At 40.8% G+C, this 24,159-nt stretch overlaps 2 protein-coding genes and 1 long non-coding RNA gene across 3 annotated transcripts in view; all 3 read left to right on the top strand.

Annotated features, from left to right (window-relative positions):
* LOC143516410 (uncharacterized) overlaps window positions 1–24,159 on the top strand; it is a 137,658-nt gene that overhangs the window by 94,526 nt on the left and 18,973 nt on the right. The window lies entirely within an intron of this gene.
* On the top strand, window positions 18,696–19,783 carry LOC143517704 (uncharacterized). Its single transcript, XR_013132021.1, has 3 exons — window positions 18,696–18,791; window positions 19,252–19,530; window positions 19,701–19,783. It is a non-coding gene; the product is annotated as an uncharacterized LOC143517704 (long non-coding RNA).
* Window positions 20,310–23,944, top strand: LOC143516120 (uncharacterized; the record flags this gene model as incomplete). Its single annotated transcript, XM_077007715.1, has 3 exons — window positions 20,310–20,339; window positions 20,554–20,819; window positions 20,947–23,944. Coding segments are annotated over exons 1-3 (3,294 nt in total), but the record flags the coding sequence as incomplete, so codon positions are not given.

Genomic DNA, 24,159 nt, shown 5'->3' with positions numbered 1-24,159 from the left:
ACACACATGACTGCTGAAGAGAGTGAGACAGAGTGAGAGAGAAGAGGCCACTGACGACCCTGCAGACATTTCTCTGGTAAGCACCACTCATTTAGTTATCTTTCACACTGGAGCTTCTTAATAATCACACTGCAACTTCCCACAAAAACTATGAATGCACAATAAGCTTTAACTAATACAAATCATGTATTATATTTTATTGAAATTAAATATTCAACCCAAATATAAAGAATTTACATTAACCACAAATGTGCTTTTGTGAACCTATTAATATTAAGGATTTATGGAATTATGGACCTGCAAAAAATTGTTCTTCAAAAGTCGATATTTCATGAGATGTAAAACCTTGTAAAACCTTTTGTTTGTAAAACCTTTTGAAATGTGACATTTACTTTTTCCAGACATGTTTTGGTCTGTAGTCCCTAATCCTAATGTATCAGGCATATTTTGGTGTGTGTCTTGCAGATAGTGTTAAGAGCAGATCATCACAATGCGTTTCCTAATTCTACTGCCACTTCTGATGACATTCAATGGTAAGTACTTGTGAGACAGTAACTAATATATGGAAATACTAGAGGAAAAATATCCTTTATCTAAATAATGGTATACCTAAAATACCCAAATCACAGATCATTCAACAGATTGCACATGTTTCAGCAGGCTGTAGTTAAATTTGTGGATGAATAATATTACTTGTGATATTTGTTACCATTTCTCCTAGATAAATGTACCCATTATAGATGTGTATTTAATACCTCTGCAGTTACTATTTGATTGTTAATAAAATGACATTTGGAAACATTTCCCCTATTTTTATTTACTTTTTTAATCAACCACCTAAGAGTTCGGTAGTTATTACTGTGCAGCAGTAAATGATAAAAAAGGTCATGGGATTAAAGATGGAATTGATGAAGGCTATTAAAAGTACTGAGAAATCATATCTACCTGAAACATGTTATATAGCTATGTAATAGCCATTACATAACTATTATATACACCAGGGGTGGGAAACCTTTGAGACATGGAGTGCCAACTTTAACGTCTAGACAATGAGTGTGCCACTATCAACAAATAAAATGGGGGGGGGGGGGGGGGGGGGGGGGGGGGGGGGGTTGGCAAGTTTAAGTTGTTGACGGGGGGTGTAAATGGACACAAATTAAGTATTATATTGTGATCGCAAAGTATAAACGCCTCCGCCGCTCGCGCAGGTTTGCGCGAGGTGTGCGGAGTTGCGCGCTACGGTCACTCGCAAAAGTATAATCCATTAATATAATAATATATATTTAGAATTATTTTTTGCTGATGCTGGTCCAGCGTGGTGCGTGCCAGTGATTATGCCTCGGCGTAGCAACGGTGGCACGCGTGCCATAGGTTGCCGACCCCTGATATACATTGTAAAAAAAAAAAGAAATCTTAAAAAAACGGTCAACGACTGGCAGCAGCGGCTGCCAAACAAAAACTTTAATTTTAAAGTAAAAAACCCTGATTTAAATTAAGTGGAAAAACTATAAATTTACAGAAAATTTTTTACAAATTTTCCCTGAATTATTACAATTTATTTATTTATTTTATTTAATTATTAGATTTATTCATTTCATTATAAACAAATTAAAACTTATGCACAAAAGAAAAAAGTATACAATTCACACATGAAATGAAAGGCAGCAGAAAGAAGAAAAAAATCTTATATCTGCCCCTTATTTCCCAAGAATAGTTACAACTATATTTTGTAAAAACAAAAAAAACAACAAAACATAACTAAACTAAACAAAAAACAAACCAAAATCAAATCCTTCTCTAACAACAGCTCATTACACTATTTCATATTTTTTAAACAAATACACTTTTACCATTCTTTTAAACATACATATGGATCTAGCATTTTTAACATCACTATTCAAATTATTCCATAATCTTATTCCTTGTATTACAGTACACCGCTCCTTTAAGCTAGTTCAAATTTTAGGTTTTTCAAACAATTCTATCCCTTTTAGGTTATAACAGCTCTTTCTCTTTACAAATTTTAATTGGATGTTTGATGGTAATATGGTTTTATGTGCTTTATACATTAACAATAAAATATTCAGATCAACCAAATCATTTAACTTCAATAATTTTAACTGATAAAACAGTGTATTTGATGGGTGACTGTAATGTTTTCTGGTGATTAGTCGTACAGTCATTTTCTGTAATGTTATAATAGGATTGATAATTGTTTTGCATGCTTTACCCCAGACTTCAATACAATAGTTCAGGTGTGGAGCAATTATGGAATTATATAGCATATACAGAGCTTTATCATTAACTAAATCCCTTACTTTGTACATCAGTGAAATAGATTTGGCAATTTTTGTTCTTATATGATTTATGTGTGGTCTCCATGTCAGCTTTTCATCAATGATGACACCCAAAAACTTTACCTCACTGACTCGACGTACCTCAACACTATCAACTCTAAATGGAATATCTATAGTTTTCTTTCTATTACTGAAAATCATATAATTTGTTTTATCCAGATTCAATGATAATTTATTAAGTTGAAACCAAGTTTGTATTTTTACAAATTCTTTCTGTGTCATATCCAGCATGCGTTCTATATCATTCCCCGAACACGAAAATGTGGTATCATCTGCAAATAATATACATGTGAACAGTCTTGATACATTCACCAAATCATTCACATATAAAATAAATAGCTTTGGACCAAGTACACCAAGTACAAGTACAAATTGTTTTCTATTTTCCAGATAGCTAGATACCCACTGTAGTGCTGTTCCTCTAATCCCATATTTATTCAGTTTTCCAAGAAGAATATTATGGTCAATGGTGACAAATGCTTTCTTTAAGTCTACAAATATGCTAACACAGTACTGTTTTTGATCAACAGCCATTGTTATCTGTTCCATCAGCTCAATGAGGGCCATTGATGTTGAATTATTTGTTCTAAACCCATACTGACTGCTACTTAAAATATTTTGTTTAACAATAAATTGATCTAATCTTTTCACAAATAATTTCTCTAAAATTTTTGAAAACTGTGGCAACAATGATATTGGTCTATAGTTTTTAAAGAGAGATTTGTCACCATTCTTATAGAGAGGAACTATCTTAGCTAACTTCATATTATCAGGAAATATTCCAGTTGAAAATGATAAATTACATATATATATATATACAACACAATCAATTATATCCTTCACTAACATCATATCCATGTTAGCCCAATATTTTGATCTTTTATCTGTAAATTTTGTAATCTGTAAATACCATGCTTAGTATTTCCTCTTTATCAGTTTCACCAAGAAAGATGCTGTTGACACAACCCATGCGTGTATGGCTTGTATTATTATCATCTTTTGGTATTTTATCTGCAAGACTTGGTCCAACATTCGCATAGTATTGATTAAATTCATTCACAATTTCACTTTGATCAAATATTTCTTTATCATCTTTTACAAAATACTGTGAAACACCTGAAGTTGTTTTATGATTTTTCAAAACACTATTCATTACTCCCCATGCTGCTTTCATGTTACCCTTACTTTTATGTAGTAAGGCACTATAATGTTCCTTCTTATGTTTTCTTAAAATCCATGACAACTTATTTTTATACTTCTTGTATCTCTCTTCTGCTTCTTTTGTTCTCAATTTCAAGAAGCTTGAATACAAATAATTCTTTTTCCTACAGGCATTTCTTTTCTCCTTCGTCATCCATGGCTTATCATCAACATTTCTCTTAACACAAATTTTTTGCATACAATTTTTTCATATAGTGTTTCCAAAATATTCACACATCATATGCTCTATTTACATCATTTACATACACATTTTTCCAATTTTGTTTTTTAAATAATCTTTTAGTTTATCCATAGCTTTTTTTGATCTATTTATCATTTGTTTTTTTATTAAAACTGTCTCTTTGCTGTGCTGATTTTTTTTACAAATTGTAAACACTGGCAAATGATCACTTATGTCAGCTATCAAGATCCCACTTAGCACCTCTTCATTTCTTATATTTATAAAGATGTTGTCAATCACTGTATCACTGTGAGTTGTAATTCTTGTTGATTTGGTTATTAAAAGATAGAGTCCTAAGCTATACGTTGTATTGATAAACATACTAATATTATTTGAATCGTTTTGACTTCTTAGATCAATGTTAAAATCCCCACACAGAAAAAGTGTTTTATTATAACTACTTTCCAGGAGCTCAGTGATTTTGTCTGTAAATACGTCAATATTAGAACCGGTTGACCTGTACACACAACTAATTATTATATTTTTGGAATTGTCATTTATTATTTCAACTGTAATCATTTCCATTATACCATCAACACTTATTGACATTTTTTTTCTAATTTTACACTTAAATTCAATATCAATATATAACGCAACCCCCCCACCTCTTTTATTGCTCCTATTCATATAATATAGTGTATATCCTTCTATTTCATAATTATTTATATTTTCTTCATTGAAACAGGTCTCTGATATTGCTATTATACTGAAGTGTCTGTTTAAATGTTTTAAATAGTCTGATATTTTTGAAAAATTTGAATTCATACTTCTACTGTTAAAATGAATAATTGAGAAACCCCCATTTACCATTTCCTTGTCATTGAATTGCTCTTCATTATAATATTGACAATCTTCAATCACTGGAAAAAAATCTGATTCACCCATAATATCAGCATCATATATTTTATACTCTGATTCTCAATGAGTATTCATATTTTATTTCATTTTTATATTTATCTAAGTCCAATAACACAGTACCATATTTAATTTTAAAAAAGAAAAATGAATGGTTGTGTTTCCAACTACTTATCATCTTCTAACCTTTCTAGTTGCACTAAGGATCTAATCCATAGACCCTTATACGCATTTTTTGTTTTTATAAAAACTTTAGTTTGTTGTCAAAGTTGCCTGGATTTTATTCTGTTTCTTTAGTAATCTGGCTTTCTTAGCAATGTCTGCATTCTTTTTGGTGAGATGTTTATTAATATATACATTTGTACCTTTCAGATTTCTTCCCTGCTTCAGCAAATCAATCTTATGTTTTCTGTTATTAAATCGAATGATTATTGGTGATACAGCAGACTTTCCTCTCTGACTTTTGATTGATAGAGTATGACAGGCTTCAATATTCTCAATTTCAATGTCAATATCTTTACTCTGCAGGAATGTGACTACCTGCTCCTCTGTTGTACTTTCATGTTCTGAAATGTTGTCAGTCCTGCTCCTTCTCACAGCCTGTGAATAGTTCCGTGGTTTTATTACTAGTCCTGTTATCATGACATCATTCAATCGGGAATACTGCTCCAAATCAGCTACTCTGTTTTCCAAAGACTCTATTATTTTAGATTGCTGCATGTTTAGCATTTTAAGCTGCTTGATTTCATAGTTCAGTTATAGTTGTCTGTTGTTTAGTCAGTGTAGCCAACTCACCGGACATCATGTTCATGGAGTCTTTTAGTTCCTCTATATATTTTTGTATTACTTTCATAGCCATGATCTCTCTCCTCCGCCACAAGGATCGCTGTACCTCACCGCGGGCCGTTCACACTCCACCATGAGGATCGCTGTACCTCACCGCGGGCCGTTCACACTCCACCACGGGGATCGCTGCACTTCACCGCGGGCCGTTCTCACTCCGCCACGGGGATCGCTGCACTTCACCGCGGGCCGTTCTCACTCCGCCACGGGGATCGCTGTACCTCACCGCGGGCCATTCACACTCCGCCACGGGGATCGCTGCACCTCACCGCGGGCCGTTCTCACTACACCACGGGGATCACTGCACCTCACCGCGGGCGGTTCTCATTCCGCCACGGGGATCGCTGTACCTCACCGCGGGCCATTCACACTCTGCCACGAGGATCGCTGCACCTCACCGCGGGCCGCTCTCACTCCACCACGGGGGTCGCTGCACCTCACCGCAGGCCGTTCACACTCCGCCACGGGGATCGCTGCACCTCACCGCGGGCCGTTCACACTCCGCCACGGGGATCGCTGCAACTCACCGCGGGCCGTTCTCACTCCGCCACGGGGATCGCTGCAACTCACCGCGGGCCGTTCTCACTCCACCACGAGGATCACTGCAACTCACCGCGGGCCGTTCTCACTCCGCCACGGGGATCGCTGCACCTCACCGCGGGCCATTCTCACTCCGTTCACCACAGCTGTTCAAATAAGCACTTTCAATAGAGTGACAGCACAAAAAGTTCTGCAGAGAAATACCGTAATTTTACAGATTTTTCCTGTCCATATTCATCATGACTTCCAGGACAAACTCAAATGTGCAATGCAAATTGCAAAGTTATTTTATACAAATGGAAAACGTATATTATACCAATGTTGAGCACCTCAATGTCCTCCATCATCACTTTTAATCATTTAAATCCCCAGGACTGTACTCAGTGTCTTTCTCTATCACCAATATCAGTAGCCTGAACACAACTACAAACACATAACACTGATGTGAAATGAAAGATACACTCATTATCATTTACATGTAGGGCATTTAGCAGACGCTCTTGTCCAGAGCAACTTACGAAGTGCTTTGCCATCTGTTCACAGAATTAATTCTAAATAGTATATAGATAGGTCAGAATTCAAGATACCCTCAAACCAGAATAATACTAAACTACAGAAATCAATGCAAATACCTAGAAGTACACAAAAACATAGGCTGATTATTGCAAAACTACAGAAATTAAAATGGATACCTACAAGAAATGCAAATTCACATAGGTATCATACAATGGAAAGCAGAGGTGGGGACTCGAGTCACGTGACTTGGACTCGAGTCAGACTCGAGTCATTAATATTAAGACTTTTGACTTGACTTGAAAAAATATTCAGAGACTTAGACTTGACTTGGACTTTTACACCAATAACTTGGGATTTGAATTGGACTTGAACCTGTTTACTTGCAAAGACTTTTTTTACCCCAAATCTAAATTTTAAAACGCATATTAATATTTATAAAGTGCGCCGCATTAATTTAATTTCCATCCTTCTGACGCAGACCGGCGTTACACCAGATTCTGTGACCGTCGAGTTTTGTGACCACAGGGGGCGCTATTTCACAGTTTCTGTTCAGAGGCACAAACGCTTTACGAATGCTACGTAAACTACGCTGATGCACTTTCTTTACTCGTTTTGTTGGTGTCCACGAGCCAAAATATGACAGATGTTTATATTTACATTTATCGTCTCTTAATTACATAAATGTACTTAAACAAGATTTACCATCCCCTCACCATTGCAGCCAACAAAGAAATCATGAATGGGATGTACAGGTGAGCCTTTTTAACTGGGGTCACCAATTCTGATGGCAGCCATCAGAATATGTGACCCCACTGAATCTCCAGGTAACAATAGTACACCGTGACCCCACAATAACAGAAAACAATGAAAAAATAACCCTAACCTTTTATTAGTCTATATTTATACATTTTATCCAAATGTTTAGAATAACATTGACAGCAAGATGCTGTCGTAATGACAGCATTTTGCTTACGATGAAGCTTGCTATTTTCGTGTAAAATGATGTAACAAAACATTCTTGTTTAAGTACATTTATGTAATTAAGAGAAGATAAAATGTAAATGATCTGTCATCTTTTGGCTGGTGGACACCAACACCAACAAAACGAGTAAAGAATCGCATCAGCGTAGCATTCGTAAAGCGTGGGTGCCTGTAAAAAAAAAAAAGACTCGAAAGGACTTGAAATTCCAAGTTTCAGACTTGGGACTTGACTTGACGGTTGCTTGTCTTGACTCGAGACTTGACTTGAGTTGACTGTCTTTGCTTGAGACTTGACTCGGGACTTGAGGATAAAGACTTGGACTTACTTGAGACTTGCAAAACACTGACTTGGTCCCACCTCTGATGGAAAGTATTATGACAAGTGCTAGAGTTTTAGTCTGTTAAACAATCAGTCTACATTTGAAGACTGCTAGGGACTCTGCAGTCTGGACAGCCAATGGAAGCTCATTCCACTATCTCGCAGCCAGGACAGGTCTTGAAGTTTGTTTTCCGTGAGACTTTAAACATGGCGTTTTTGTCAGGGCTGGTCCCAGGGCGGCTCCTCCAGTCGCCACCAGGAGGAGCCCGTGAGTCAGACCTCAGGCTAATCAACGGTGATGGCACGCACCTGTCTTCCTGTGGTTATAAGGACGACAGACGCAGTGCCTCACCGCTGAGTTGTCTGCTTCATGTTGTCAACATCAAGCCATCTCTCTATTGTCTCTGCTTGGTGTCACGCCACCTTGCCTCTTGCTTGTTTCAGCTACTGGAAGGCAGTAAAGAGAATGCAGCACTGGAGTGACATGTGAACTTGGGGAGATTGAAGACCAGTCGTGCTGCTGCATTCTGGATCAATTGTAGAGGTCTGATGACCCATAGAGAAAGATCCGTAAGTAAGCAGTTGCAGTAGTCCAGCTTTGAGATGATGAGAGACTGTACAAGCACCTGGGTAGCTTCCTGTGAAAGAAAGGGTCATATTCTCCGTATGATGCAGAGAAGAAATCTGCAGGATCTGGTCATTGGCCTCTCAGAAGTGAAAAGCAGAAGTCTGCCTTGCAGTCAAAATCCAAAGTTAGCTGCTGTTAATTTTGTGCCAATAACATTACAAATATAGTTCTTATGAGCTGAAATATTTACCGTGATTTGGTATAAATGATAAGTCTTTGAATCATCATTTACTTGGTTAGATTCTGAATCTTTGCAGGTAGAAAATTTATTGATATTGAAATTACTACTCAAAGTTCATCTTTGGAAAACAATTGATGTCTAGTGGCACAAGTGTGCAGGTTAACAAAACTCTTTTTCAAAGAGACAAAAATGTTATACATTCACCTTATCTGAGTCCCTTTGAAAACCTACAGAGCTTTGTTAGGCTTATACATCTGGACATCAGTTTTCATCCAAGAATGAAAACTGCAAAGCCATTTCAAAAAGGGATCAGACTTCTCTGTTATGTTGAATCATGACATCTTAATCTGGGAAAACACATATAAACAGTGAAGAGGGATTCAGGAGGTGGCAGATCCTGAAGATCCAGTGTAGTGGTGAGGCAGGGAGAGTCACTCACCTCAAAATAATGGCCAGATTGATTTGTACTGTGAGCTAGTGCTCCTGCTCTGGGCTGTGTGGCGCTCCTGCTCTGTTCTGTGTTGCTCCTGCTCTGTTCTGTGGCGCTCCTGCTCTGTTCTGGGCTGTGACGCTCCTGTTCTGGGCTGTGACGCTCCTGTTCTGGGCTGTGCCGCTCCTGCTCTGGGCTGTGCCGCTCCTGCTCTGGGCTGTGCCGCTCCTGCTCTGGGCTGTGCCGCTCCTGCTCTGGGCTGTGTTGCGCTCCTGCTCTGGGCTGTGTTGCGCTCCTGCTCTGGGCTGTGTTGCGCTCCTGCTCTGTACAGTAAACAAAATGTAGGCAAAACTTTGTGCATATTATTTTTTTGCTTTACATTAACATATGAGAAAGCATATTGATTCCCTAACGGTTAAAATGCTATGGACAAAATCTTCACAATGATCCCAATGGTCTCCTTCACCCTTTCTTTCTTCAGTGCAGATCTGCATTAGCTTAACTGAGAAGTGGTCCAGCTGCAACATGAATTTTAATTGCATAGGATTTTCTCCATTAATCTGGAAAGGTTTTCACAAAAAATACTGCAGTTTTAAGTCTATTCATATTCATTACATATTGTAACGGCGTCGAGTCAGAAGGACAAGAACGAGCCATGACACCAACGTTAGTGAACTGTTATTTTATAAGCAACACACTAAAAGCATAAACAAGTGCCAAATACACTGATTCTAAGGGGAAAGGGGAGGGGGAACACTAACGCACATACAACACACATCCAGGGAAACAGGGAACTCACTGCGGGGCCTGCTGGGAGGCCTGTAGACTCCACCCCTCAACGCTGCCCATTGGCAGACGGTACAATATTCAGCCACGCAGGACTAGATAGAGGCGGATAAAAAAAAAAAACCCCATTAATGTCTGCCACCCAAAATCCAGATCCAAAGTGCTAAAAATGATAGAAATGACGTCAACTACAAAATGCGACATCAGTGGCATATGGAGAAAGTTGAACTGTTAAGCACATTGATTTGTACATCATTTACATTACAATAGTCATTGTGACTATTAATCATTAGCGATAGAATAGTCGGCGACGTTCCTAGTAAATTAGACTTAATGTTAAAAATGCTCAACTATTTCAAGGTTCACCTCACTTTGAAACCAATTCAAAATGAGACCATTCAAGTGAAATGTGTTTTTAGATTGGGCTAACTAGCTAGTTAACTAGCTAACATTGGCTTACATAAATTAAGGATGTTTTCTTACCTGATGTCACCAATAATGCTTCACTTAAATTTTCTTCCTCTGTGCCCCGTTTCCATCTTATTTTGTAGAATCATCCAACGATAATCCACTCAAAATAATAATTTGGCAGGCAGATGTAAAATAATCCTCGTAGCTAGCTACAGAGGTGGGTAGGAACGCATTACATTTACTCCGTTACATTTACTCGAGTAGCTTTTTGGACAAAAATGTACTTGTAAGAGTAGTTTTATTATGAACGACTTCTACTTTTACTTGAGTAAATATGTGCTGAGAAAAACGCGACTTTTACTCCGTTACAATCGGATTTGCGCCACGCGCTACCGTTACTTTCGTTTTGTAAATAATTCATCTTTTCAATGAGAAGACTGACCAACGTCTCGTCACCCGAGTATGAGTGACCAGTCAAATGAAGCCGGTCAGTCACGTGATCACATACGCAAACTTTCTCAACCGTTAGCAAGAAAGTGACAGAAAAACCTCCCGAGCATCCCTGACCTCATACAGCCAATGTTTATATTACAAACGTGTAAAAAGGACAGTTATATAATGCGCTGTCAGTTGTGTCTGCCAAAACTTGTGGACATTTCAGCCTACAAGAACAAATATGAGGAAACACGATGCGGGGGGGGGGCGTTGTAAAATGGACACAAATTAAGTATTATATCACGATCCAGTGTAACTCATTGAATCAGATATGGATCAGAGGTAAATAAACTAGATTTTTTTTCGGCGTGAGATATCGGAAGTGTGGCATGAGAGCATGTGAAAACAGTCAAATGCGTGTGTCTCACGCTCAATGCGTGAGAGTTCGCAACCCTGCGATGCGATAAGTTTGCCGTATGTATAATTTTGTGTAATGCTATATCTCTGACAGTGGCGGATCTAGGATTTTTCTAAGTAAGGGGCCATCAAGGGGCCACAATATTCATAGAGGGGCCAAGTATTTGTCCAACATCCTTGCACACAATAGCACACAGTCAATTGTTAATATCCCTCATCTTTTAACTTTCATGGCATTCAGCAACAGTAAGTGAATGAGCGCATATTTCACTGAAATTTAAAGACTTATATTTACAGAATGAAAAGCAAACCATCAGGTTCTACTGTAGCAGAACAAATATTTGACGTCTGCACAGGATTCTGTGTACCACACTGGAAGATGTCTAAAAAGCAGCAAATGACAAATTACACTGCTCAAAAAAATAAAGGGAACACTCAAATAACACATCCTAGATCTGAATGAATGAAATATTCTCATTGAATACTTTGTTCTGTACAAAGTTGAATGTGCTGACAACAAAATCACACAAAAACATTCAATGGAAATCAAATTTATTAACCAATGGAGGCCTAGATTTGGAGCCACACACAAAATTAAAGTGGAAAAACACACTACAGGCTGATCCAACTTGATGTAATCAAAATGAGTCAAAATGAGGCTCAGTATTGTGTGTGGACTCCACGTGCCTGTATGACCTCCCTACAACGCCTGGGCATGCTCCTGATGAGGTGGCGGATGGTCTCCTGAGGGATCTCCTCCCAGACCTGGACTAAAGCATCCGCCAACTCCTGGACAGTCTGTGGTTGGTGGATGGAGCGAGACATGATGTCCCAGATGTGCTCAATCGGATTCAGGTCTGGGGAACGGGCGGGCCAGTCCATAGCTTCAATGCCTTCATTTTGCAGGAACTGCTGACACACTCCAGCCACATGAGGTCTAGCATTGTTCTGCATTAGGAGGAACCCAGGGCCAACCGCACCAGCATATGGTCTCACAAGGGGTCTGAGGATCTCATCTCGGTACCTAATGGCAGTCAGGCTACCTCTGGTGAGCACATGGAGGGCTGTGCGGCCCTCCAAAGAAATGCCACCCCACACCATTACTGACCCACTGCCAAACCGGTCATGCTGAAGGATGTTGCAGGCAGCAGATCGCTCTCCACGGCGTCTCCAGATTCTGTCACGTCTGTCACGTGCTCAGTGTAAACCTGCTTTCATCTGTGAAGAGCACAAGGCGCCAGTGGCGAATTTGCCAATCCTGGTGTTCTCTGGCAAATGCCAAGCGTCCTGCACGGTGTTGGGCTGTGAGCACAACCCCCATCTGTGGACGTCGGGCCCTCATACCATCCTCATGGAGTCGGTTTCTAACCGTTTGTGCAGACACATGCACATTTGTGGCCTGCTGGAGGTCATTTTGCAGGGCTCTGGCAGTGCTCCTCCTGTTCCTTCTTGCACAAAGGCGGAGGTAGCGGTCCTGCAGCTGGGTTGTTGCCCTCCTACGGCCTCCTCCACGTCTCCTGGTGTACTGGCCTGTCTCCTGGTAGCGCCTCCAGCCTCTGGACACTACGCTGACAGACACAGCAAACCTTCTTGCCACTGCTCGCATTGATGTGCCATCCTGGATGAGCTGCACTACCTGAGCCACTTGTGTGGGTTGTAGAGTCCGTCTCATGCTACCACGAGTGTGAAAGGACCACCAACATTCAAAAGTGACCAAAACATCAGCCAGAAAGCATAGGTACTGAGAAGTGGTCTGTGGTCCCTACCTGCAGAACCACTCCTTTATAGGGGGGGTCTTGCTAATTGCCTCTCATTTCTACCTGTTGTCTATTCCATTTGCACAACAGCAGGTGAAATTGATTCACAATCAGTGTTGCTTCCTAACTGAACAGGTTGGTTTCACAGAAGTGTGGTTGACTTGGAGTTATATTGTGTTGTTTAAGTGTTCCCTTTATTTTTTTGAGCAGTGTATTTAACATAAGCCTAGTGTCACAATACACACGCAATCAGTTATTACTTTCCAAGAGAGCCTCTTACCATCAGATCCTGTAGGATCTGCACTGATCGGTGACTCTGGTGGCTCAGTAGAATGGGGAGTTAAGTCATCAACTTCACTCTGCTTGTCCTTATCAGAGAGAGTCCTGTCCCAGTTTGTGGCTAAAATACAAATATATGTCACAAACTATTCAGCAGAAACCATGTTGTCTACAAGACCACATTACTATTTATTTAAAGCTGAAGGAATGACTTGAAAGCTTAAAATATAAAGCGAGTTGTGGTGGATGTGGTGATATAAGAATCAATAAAAATTTAAGCCATTACATTAAATCATCACTATGAGGTGTACGAATTCAGTGAACTTATGTGCCAGTTCACAAGTTACAATATCATACATTACAGCATTAACTGTTGTTGCCCTGCTCCTGACGAGCCTCTGTTCTACAGTCTTCTGCTGCTCCCTCTCTCTCTCTCTCTGCTGTTTCAGCGTCTGGCTGGCTCAATCTTTTGGCCAAAAACTGCTGAATTCTTGTCTGACACTGACCCTTTCTTTTTATACTCTCTATCATTGCCAAACATTATATTTAATGTTAAGTTACAAAGAAGAACGTGAATTCGCATTACATTTATTAGCGAAATGCTAACATTCATGTCTAAACACAAGTAGGGCCTCAGTTAACACTACTGTTTGCATCTTAAGTTTTGCATCTTAAATTTAATGTTAAGCTACGTGACAGCTGTGAGTAAACATGGATTTATGACTTCCCAACCAACTCCTCAAAAGTGCCATCGGTTGTGGATAGAAAAACTTTCTCCACGGGATCGTGCAAGTCTTCTTCTGTAAGCTTTATTCACGCTGGACATTCCGATTTGGCTCCACTAGTCTTTGGGTATGGAATTGCATCCACCTATAATCTGAGGATCATCGCTCTCGGGCAAAGGACAGATGAGTGACAGAACAGGAGCACTTCAGGGGGCCAATCAGATTTCAGCTGGGGCCAATGCCCCTGTGGCCCCACCCCTAGAACCGCCACTGATCTCTGAGGCATAACGTTTGTATAATGTAATTATTAAATGTAACGCAGTGCAATACTAAAAACCAGTTCACACTCTGAGTGTACACACTAGCAATATATGATGATTAAGTTTGCTATAAATTGATTCAGTTGGCGTCAAGTTGTAGCTACACGTATTGGCTGACAGTCTCATCAGTTAGTGCCTTTGTGGAACACATTAAAGTTACACAGGCCTAATAATTAGGACCAAACTAAAATACATATTATTTATATATTATATTTATAATAAATAATTTTTGTTATCATTAAAAGTCATTGTTTCCAGTAATTCAATTTCACCATGATGTAATTTATTGACACGAGACAGTACTCATGCATTTACTCACTACTTGAGTAGCTTTTAATCAAAGTACTTTTTTACTTTTACTCAAGTAAATTTTTTGGATGCATACTTTTACTTGAGTAACATGTTTCAAGTAACAGTACTTTTACTTGAGTAAAATTGTTGAATACTCTACCCACCCCTGGCTAGCTAGCCACCAGAGCTTGTAGGCTGACCAACCATAATGTCCATCGTCAGCACACTCGCTAATATTTTCAAACATGACCTGAGAGGCGCGAACAGTTGTCATTGGCCAGTTTCCTGAATGACAGTCAGATTAACCAATTATAGTTAAAAGCAACACGTTGAGCTCAAATCACGTTTATGCCCCTAGCATAGAGATAACATTTATATTTAATTGGTTGTTCAAGTTGTTTTCATTCCAGTGTGTAACAATAGGTACACACATTTTAAAGTTTAAAAGCCTGTTCCATTACAATGTACATCTACCAGTATATCAGTTCATATGTCTCTCAGTGTGTTACAGGTTATTTCCTTGGTTATGTTCAAGTATAGACCCAGTGTTTAGAAATGTTTCTTTTAAAAGTCCAGCACCCAAACAAACTGCCATTTTCTATTGCCATTGACTGCACAAGAACTAAAATGAGAACCGACATCAATAGAGATGGAACAATCAACAGAAATCTCCTACAGCCATTACTACAGTCAGCCCCGTCAACAGGGGGGGACAACCGGGTCTGTTGTCCCGGGGCCCAGGGCCAGGGGGGCCCGTCAAAGAGCCCAGCAATTTATTTTTATTTAAAGTCTATAATTTTTAAATAATCTTGAAATCTTTCATTAATATAAAATAATGTATTCAAAATAAGCTCAATGGCTAAAATATATATGTTTTTTACCTATCTGCATAGTTTCCATTAAGTGCATACACCCCCGCCTCCCACTGAAAAATGGTTTGATCCAGCACTGACCGTAACCGGCTGGTACCCGCCCAACAGCGGGAAATACAGTGGTGGGTAGTTAAAGTAAATACAGAAATCTGGAGCGCAGAAAAGAAAGGAAAAACATTTACCTGACGAATTTTAAATTTGCATTGTGTTCCAGGTTTGAAAAGTGCTGGAATTTAGGCTAAATCCCCCCGCTCAACAAGTTACGTTAGCCGCCACCCCCCCCGCTCAACACATTAAATTACATTCGCCAAGTCGGAGCTATCTGCCAAATTTGGCGCTCAGAAAAATATAGTTGATTACCCCTGATCTACAAGCATAAACGTATATACTGTACAGCTTGGTCCCCCTCACTTCAGAATTTCCATCTGCGCCCCTGACTCTGTTCATCGCGCTGAAGCGTCGCGCGCGCGCGAAGTTACAAAATTCAAGAGGTGCACGACCTCGCAAATCGACAGCGCGTGAGGCCCTCGCGCACGGGCGGTGCCACTGCGATTACGTCATTTTCGCCGCGCGAACCCTCGCGCCGCTCGCGACACGTCAAGTATAAACCAGTCAGCTGTCAGAAACAGCTTTGATGTGTGGCTATATTATATACTATATGACCTAACAGAAGGATTGTCTGCTACAGAGGAAATTCAAATGACGTAAGCCGGGGGGGGGCACATGAAACTTTCTTGTCCCGGGCCCCAGCAAGACTGTCAACGGGCCTGACTACAGTTACCTACTTTAGATATGCCAATGTAAAAATCTAATGTCTGAACTGACATTAGGAAGTCACTCTTCATTCTGTAGTCATCATAAAAATGAGCATAATCATGATTTTCAATTGCAGAAATGTTTTTTTTTTCTTCGTCAAATCAATTACCAACGTTCTGTGGCAAATGTATGTCAATCAAAATATAACCGTCAGTGCAGATGGACGATAGCCTATCATTCATCCACTACTTTTTAATGTCATGCAATCTACCCACACTTCCTTCGCGATCGACCTACACTTCCTTCAATCGCGATCGACATACCCCTGCTATATACAGTTGTGATCAAATTTATTCAACCCCCACTGAAATAAAGTGTTTTGGCCAGTTTGACATTGATTTTGATCATTTCAGTCATCTTATTTACAATTATATCAAAGAGGCATTTATAAATTAGACAAACATAACATAATATTTATGATGGAATAACCACAAATGTCTTTACTGTGCTCACATCATTATCAGTTTTATTCAACCCCCTAGTGACATTATTTTTTAGTACTTAGTACAACATCCTTTTCCAGTTATGACAGCTTTCAAGCGTGAAGCATAGCTTGACACAAGTGTCTTGCAGCGACCTATGGGTATCTTAGCCCATTCTTCATGGGCAAAAGCCTCCAGTTCAGTCACATTCTTAGGCTTGCGCACTGCAACTGCCTTCTTTAGGTCCCACCAGAGGTTCTCAATTGGATTTAAGTCTGGTGATTGCGATGGCCACTCTAGAATGTTCCAGCCTTTCATGTTCAACCATGCTCTAGTGGACTTGGATGTGTGCTTCGGATCATTGTCCTGTTGGAAGGTCCAACGTCTCCCAAGCCGCAGGTTTGTGACTGACTCCATCACATTTTCCTCCAAGATCTCCTGGTACTGAAGGGAATTCATGGTACCCTGCACACGTTGAAGCTTTCCTGTACCATTAGAAGCAAAACAGCCCCAAAGCATAATTGACCCCCCGCCATGCTTCACAGTAGGCAAGGTGTTCTTTTGTTCATAAGCCTGGTTCTTCCTTCTCCAAACATAGCGCTGGTCCATTGTCCCAAACAGTTCTAATTTAGTTTCATCTGACCACAGTACACTGTTCCAAAACCTTTGTGGCTTGTCCACATGACTTTTGGCATACTGCAGTCGACTTTTCTTGTTCTTTGGAGTCAGCAAGGGGGTGCGTCTGGGCGTTCTGGCATGGAGGTCTTCGTTATGCAGTGCGCGCCTTATTGTCTGAGCTGAAACTTCAGTGCCCACATCTGACAGGTCTTTTTTCAGTTCCTTAGCAGTCACGCAGGGATTTTTCTCCACATTACGCTTCAGGTAGCGCACAGCAGTCGCGGTCAGGATCTTCTTTCTGCCACGACCAGGTAACGTTTCCACTGTGCCCTTTAACTTGGACTTGCGAATGATACTTCCGATAGTGTCTCTTGGAATATTTAACAACTTCGCAATCTTTTTATATCCATTGCCATTCTTGTGAAGAGCAATAACCTCTTCTCTTGTCTTCTGGGACCATTCTCTTGCCTTCACCATGCTTGGAAACACACCAGTAGATGTCTAGAAGGAGCTGAGTATCACAGTCCTTTTAAATCTGCCTAATTGGTGCTTATCATGCTTGATTGCTGCTCGTTGACATCCACAGATGTTTTCAATACCTGATGGAAAACACTGGAATGAACCTCTGTTCTTAGGAGTGGTAGTCGTAAAGGGGTTGAATAATTGTGTCAATGAAGAAATCACAAAAAGGCCATTTAATACTTTATGACAAAAAAAATTGATGCTATCTTAGTTGCATTTAGTTCTTTAACAAGTCCTTGTAAGATTTCATTATGAACACAATTACAAATGTGCACTGAATTCCATAAAACCCTTCGCAGCATTGGGGGTTGAATAAATTTGATCACAACTGTAGCTAATATGAAAGTTAAAGTCCATAAAGTCAATAATGATTAATGCATTAATTGTGCTAGTGGGGATTTAGTCACTGGATGGACCAGAATGGATTTTATGGGTTAGGGCAGGGGTGCCCAATACGTCGATCGCGATCTACTAATCGAACACGAAGGAAGTGGGTAGATCGCATGACATTGAAAATTAGGGGATGATTGACAAAAAAGAAATGAATGACAGGCTACCATCCATCTGCCCTGATGGTTGTCTTTTGATTGACATACAGTAGTCACTTGGACAATTTTGACACCTTATGCATGCGCGTTAAACTGCACTAACTTGTTAGCTTGCTGTGTAGCTAGCCTCCAATATATTTAAACTAAATACAACAACATATCAGTGTAATACAACTCACAAAAAAATGAATGAATAACATTAATCCTGAAACTGCTTTTTTTCACACATCAGGGGCAGTGACTCCAGTCTCCACTTCTGGTACTAAAAACATTACAGTCCTCCCACTCTTCTTACATTTTCATAATTTAATTGTTAAATTTAAATATCTTTGATTCATGGTGCTTACATCTGTTTCTAGTGCCTTTCTATCCATTTGGAAATGATGACAAAACGACTGAAAAGTCAGATGATGGAAGTTCACCCGCCATTCCTCTTATGAAAACATTTATATACTTTAGAGGAAAGTACAACCAAATATATGTGAGTCAGTCTCAGTGTGACTAGACATGGTCCCACTCTTCATTTGGGTGGTGACTCATTTGAGTGTGTGTGATCCCTATATGCAATATGATCTGAAAACACTTGCTGTGCTTTAATCACTATTACTTATTTATTCTCACTACTCATTGTGCAATCACTCGTTTATTCTCACTATGATTTCATGGTGATGACATTTCAGTCTCGTACCTCATATACATTACGTACATTTCTACTAAGAATTGTCTGTACTTTGATGGTCCACACAAAAAAATTAACACTCAAATAAAACAATATTTGGCAATGAACTAATACATTCATAATTTAATGACATAATTATATGCAAAGAAAATTGGATTTGTCTCCAAAGAAATTACTTTATTTGGTATGAATAACATGTTTTTGTTTAATGTGAACTGAAATCTAATTTCATTTTTTTCTCCATCTTAAAATTGGTTTTTAGGTCAACAACAATGGGTTCTTGACCTTTGACCATGCATCGACCAGCTACACTCCTTACCTGTTCTCTGATAATGGGGGTCAGAACATCATAGCTCCTTTGTGGGCAAATTTTAATAATCAAATAAATGGACAAATCTACTATCGGCAGTACACTAGTGGCAATGCTCTCAAGGAGGCTACCCAGGACATCAATCGCTACTTCCCTAAACTGACATTCACATCAACGTGGGTTTTTGTTGCAACGTGGGACAAAGTAGCTTACTATGGCACCAAAGGCACCGTAAGAGAATTTTCTCAAAACTTTGGACACCAGGACAGCTGTAGATTTTCTCTTAACTGCAAACAATAATAAACAATTTACTTAAATGTTACTGTTATAATATTCAACAGAATTCAAATGTCATAAGTTTCGTGTTGCCTCACACATTTTTGTAAATGGCTATTTTTCAGGAAACATCATTTCAAGTAGTTCTGATTTCAGATGGTCAACTCTCCTTTATTCTGATGAACTATGGACACATTGCTTCAACCAATATGAAAGTACAGGTAAGCATACTATAGTGGTTAAAGGTACTTATCTCAATCTAATATCTAAAACACACTTAGAATATTGGTTTAACTATTTTTCTCCTGAACTGCTAGGCAGGTTATGACACAGATGGCTGGGACTATTTTTTAATTCCTGGGTCATGCACAGACTTCACAGGGAGCAGCAATGTGAAAATTCCAGGCAGATGGGCTTTCCGTGTGGATCAGGCCGAACAGCCTACTGGTAATGTTACATCAAAATCCGTAACATAATATATGCAATTCAAAATGTAATATGCCTATATTGAGATGGTTATGCAGATGTGTGCTGTGACCAGGGTAGGCTGGTTGTAACAGAAGTAATGAAGAAAAAAGGCTCTAAAATTAGTGCTATGTGGTAATCCTATAATTTCACTGATGGCATCACCAAATACAAAATGTCTTTTTAGGAAATACATGATTATCTTTGGGGTTAAGGATTGCATTAAGATATATAAAGCCAGAGTTTCCTGAGCTAATCAAGTTTCTAAGATGAAAGATTGTAGTCAGGCCAGACACAAGGTTAGATTCAGCAGAGACATCACCTTAACCTTAGGCAGACTATAAAAGCATCCAAAGGAATTCATTATGTAGAAGATCCACTGAATGGAGTCAGAGAGTCAGGACTGGGGCAATTCAGTTTATTATCAAGACTGAGTTAAAATGAAACTGAAAAAAACCCTTTTTTAATTTCTAAAGCTAAACCTACGACAACTACTACTCAGAGTACAACTAGTACAACTACTCAGAGTACAACTACTACTCCAAAGACAACAACCACTCAGAGTACAACTACTACTCCAAAGACAACAACTACTCAGAGTACAACTACTACTACACAGACAACAACTACTCAGAGTACAACTACTACTCCAAAGACAACAACTACTCAGAGTACAACTACTACTCCAAAGACAACAACTACTCAGAGTACAACTACTACTACACAGACAACAACTACTCAGAGTACAACTACTACTCCAAAGACAACAACTACACAGAGTACAACTACTACTCCACCGACCACAACAACTTCACCAACCACAACTAGTCCACCACCCACTCCACCGACCACAACTACTCCACCAACCACAACTCCACCAACCACAACTACTTCACCAACCACAAGTACTTCACCAACCACTCCACCGACCACAACTACTCCACCGACCACAACAACTTCACCAACCACAACTACTTCACCGACCACAACTACTCCACCAACCACAAGTACTTCACCAACCACTCCACCGACCACAACTACTCCACCGACCACAACAACTTCACCAACCACAACTACTTCACCGACCACAACTACTCCACCAACCACAACTACGCCAACCACAACTACTCCACCAACCACAACTACTCCAACCACAACTACCCCACCGACCACAATTACTCCAACCACAATTACTCCACCGACCACTACTTCACCAACCACAACTACTGCACGGACCACAACTACTTCACTGACCACAACTACTCCACCGACCACAACTACTCCACCAACCACTCCACCGACCACAACTACTCCACCGACCACAACTACTCCACCGAACACAACTACTTCACCAACCACAACTACTCCACCGACCACAACTACTCCACCGACCACAACTACTTCACCGACCACAACTACTCCACCACCCACTCCACCGACCACAACTACTGCACCGACCACAACTACTCCACCAACCACAACTACTCCACCAACCACAACTACTCCAACCACAACTACTTCACCGACCACAACTACTCCAACCACAAGTACTCCACCAACCACAACTACTCCAACCACAACTACTCCACCAACCACAACTACTCCACCACCCACTCCACCGACCACAACTACTCCAGCAACCACAACTCCACCAACCACAACTACTTCACCGACCACAACTACTTCACCAACCACAACTACTCCACCGACCACTCCACCGACCACAACTACTCCACCGACCACTCCAACAACCACAACTACTAAACCGACCACAACTACTTCACCGACCACAACTACTCCACCGACAACAACTACTCCAACCACAACTACTTTACCGACCACAACTACTCCACCGACCACAACTACTCCAACCACAAGTACTTCACGGACCACAAGTACTTCACCAACCACAACTATTCCACCAACCACAACTACTCCAACCACAACTATTCCACCAACCACAACTACTCCACCGACCACAACTACTTCACCAACCACAACTACTCCAACAACCACAACTACTCCAACCACAACTACTCCACCGACCACAACTACTCCACCGACCACTCCAACAACAACAACTACTAAACCGACCACAACTACTAAACCGACCACAACTACTTCACCGACCACAACTACTCCACCACCCACTCCACTGACCACAACTACTCCACCAACCACAACTACTCCACCGACCACAACTACTTCACTGACCACAACTACTGCACCAACGACAACTATGCCACCCACAACTACTCCAATCACAACTACTTCACCAACCACAACTACTCCACCGACCACAACTACTCCACCGACCACTCCAACAACCACAACTACTAAACCGACCACAACTACTTCACCGACCACAACTACTGCACCAAGCACAACTACTCCAACCACAACTACTCCACCAACCACAACTACTCCAACCACAACTACTTTACTGACCACAACTACTCCACCGACCACTACTCCAACAACCACAACTACTCCACCGACCACTCCAACAACCACAACTACTAAACCGACCACAACTACTTCACCGATCACAACTACTCCACCACCCACTCCACCGACCACAACTACTCCACCGACCACAACTACTTCACCAACCACAACTACTCCACCAACCACAACTGCTCCACCAACCACAACTACTCCAACCACAACTACTTCACCGACCACAAGTACTCCACCAACCACAACTACTCCACCGACCACAACTACTCCAACCACAACTACTCCAACCACAACTACTTTACCGACCACAACTACTCCACCGACCACAACTACTCCAACCACAAGTACTTCACGGAACACAACTACTTCACCAACCACAACTATTCCACCAACCACAACTACTCCAACCACAACTACTTCACCAACCACAACTACTCCACCAACCACAACTATTCCACCAACCACAACTACTCCAACCACAACTATTCCACCAACCACAACTACTCCACCGACCACAACTACTTCACCAACCACAACTACTCCAACAACCACAACTACTCCAACGACCACTCCAACAACCACAACTACTAAACCGACCACAACTACTTCACCGACCACAACTACTCCACCACCCACTCCACTGACCACAACTACTCCAACAACCACAACTTCACCAACCACAACTACTCCACCAACCACAACTACTCCAACCACAACTACTTCACTGACCACAACTACTCCAACCACAAGTACTCCACCAACCACAACTACTCCAACCACAACTACTCCACCAACCACAACTACTCCACCACCCACTCCACCGACCACAACTACTCCAGCAACCACAACTCCACCAACCACAACTACTCCAACCACAACTACTCCACCGACCACAACTACTCGACCGACCACTCCAACAACCACAACTACTCCACCGACCACAACTACTACTCCAACCACAACTACTTCACTGACCACAACTACTCCACCAACCACAACTACTTCACCAACCACAACTATTCCACCAACCACAACTACTCCAACCACAACTATTCTACCAACCACAACTACTTCACCAACCACAACTACTCCAACAACCACAACTACTCCAACCACAACTACTCCACCGACCACTCCAACAACCACAACTACTAAACCGACCACAACTACTTCATCGACCACAACTACTCCACCACCCACTCCACTGACCACAACTACTCCAACAACCACAACTACTCCACCACCCACTACTTCACCAACCACAACTACTCCACCAACCACAACTACTTCACCAACCACAACTACTCCAACCACAACTACTTTACCGACCATACCTACTTCACCGACCACAAATACTCCACCGACCACTCCAACAACCACAACTACTAAACCGACCACAACTACTTCACCGACCACAACTACTCCACCACCCACTCCACTGACCACAACTACTCCACCAACCACAACTACTCCAACCACAACTACTTCACTGACCACAACAACTCCAACCACAACTACTCCACCGACCACAACTACTCCACCGACCACAACTACTCCACCGACCACAACTACTGCACCAACCACAACTACTCCACTGACCACAACTACTTCACCAACCACAAATACTCCACCTACCACAACTACTCCACTGACCACAAC

The sequence above is a fragment of the Brachyhypopomus gauderio genome, chromosome 6, assembly GCF_052324685.1.
Source record: "Brachyhypopomus gauderio isolate BG-103 chromosome 6, BGAUD_0.2, whole genome shotgun sequence".
NCBI lineage: Eukaryota > Metazoa > Chordata > Actinopteri > Gymnotiformes > Hypopomidae > Brachyhypopomus > Brachyhypopomus gauderio.
Note: the sequence above shows the minus strand (reverse complement) of the source record. Positions and strands in the feature narration are given on the sequence as shown.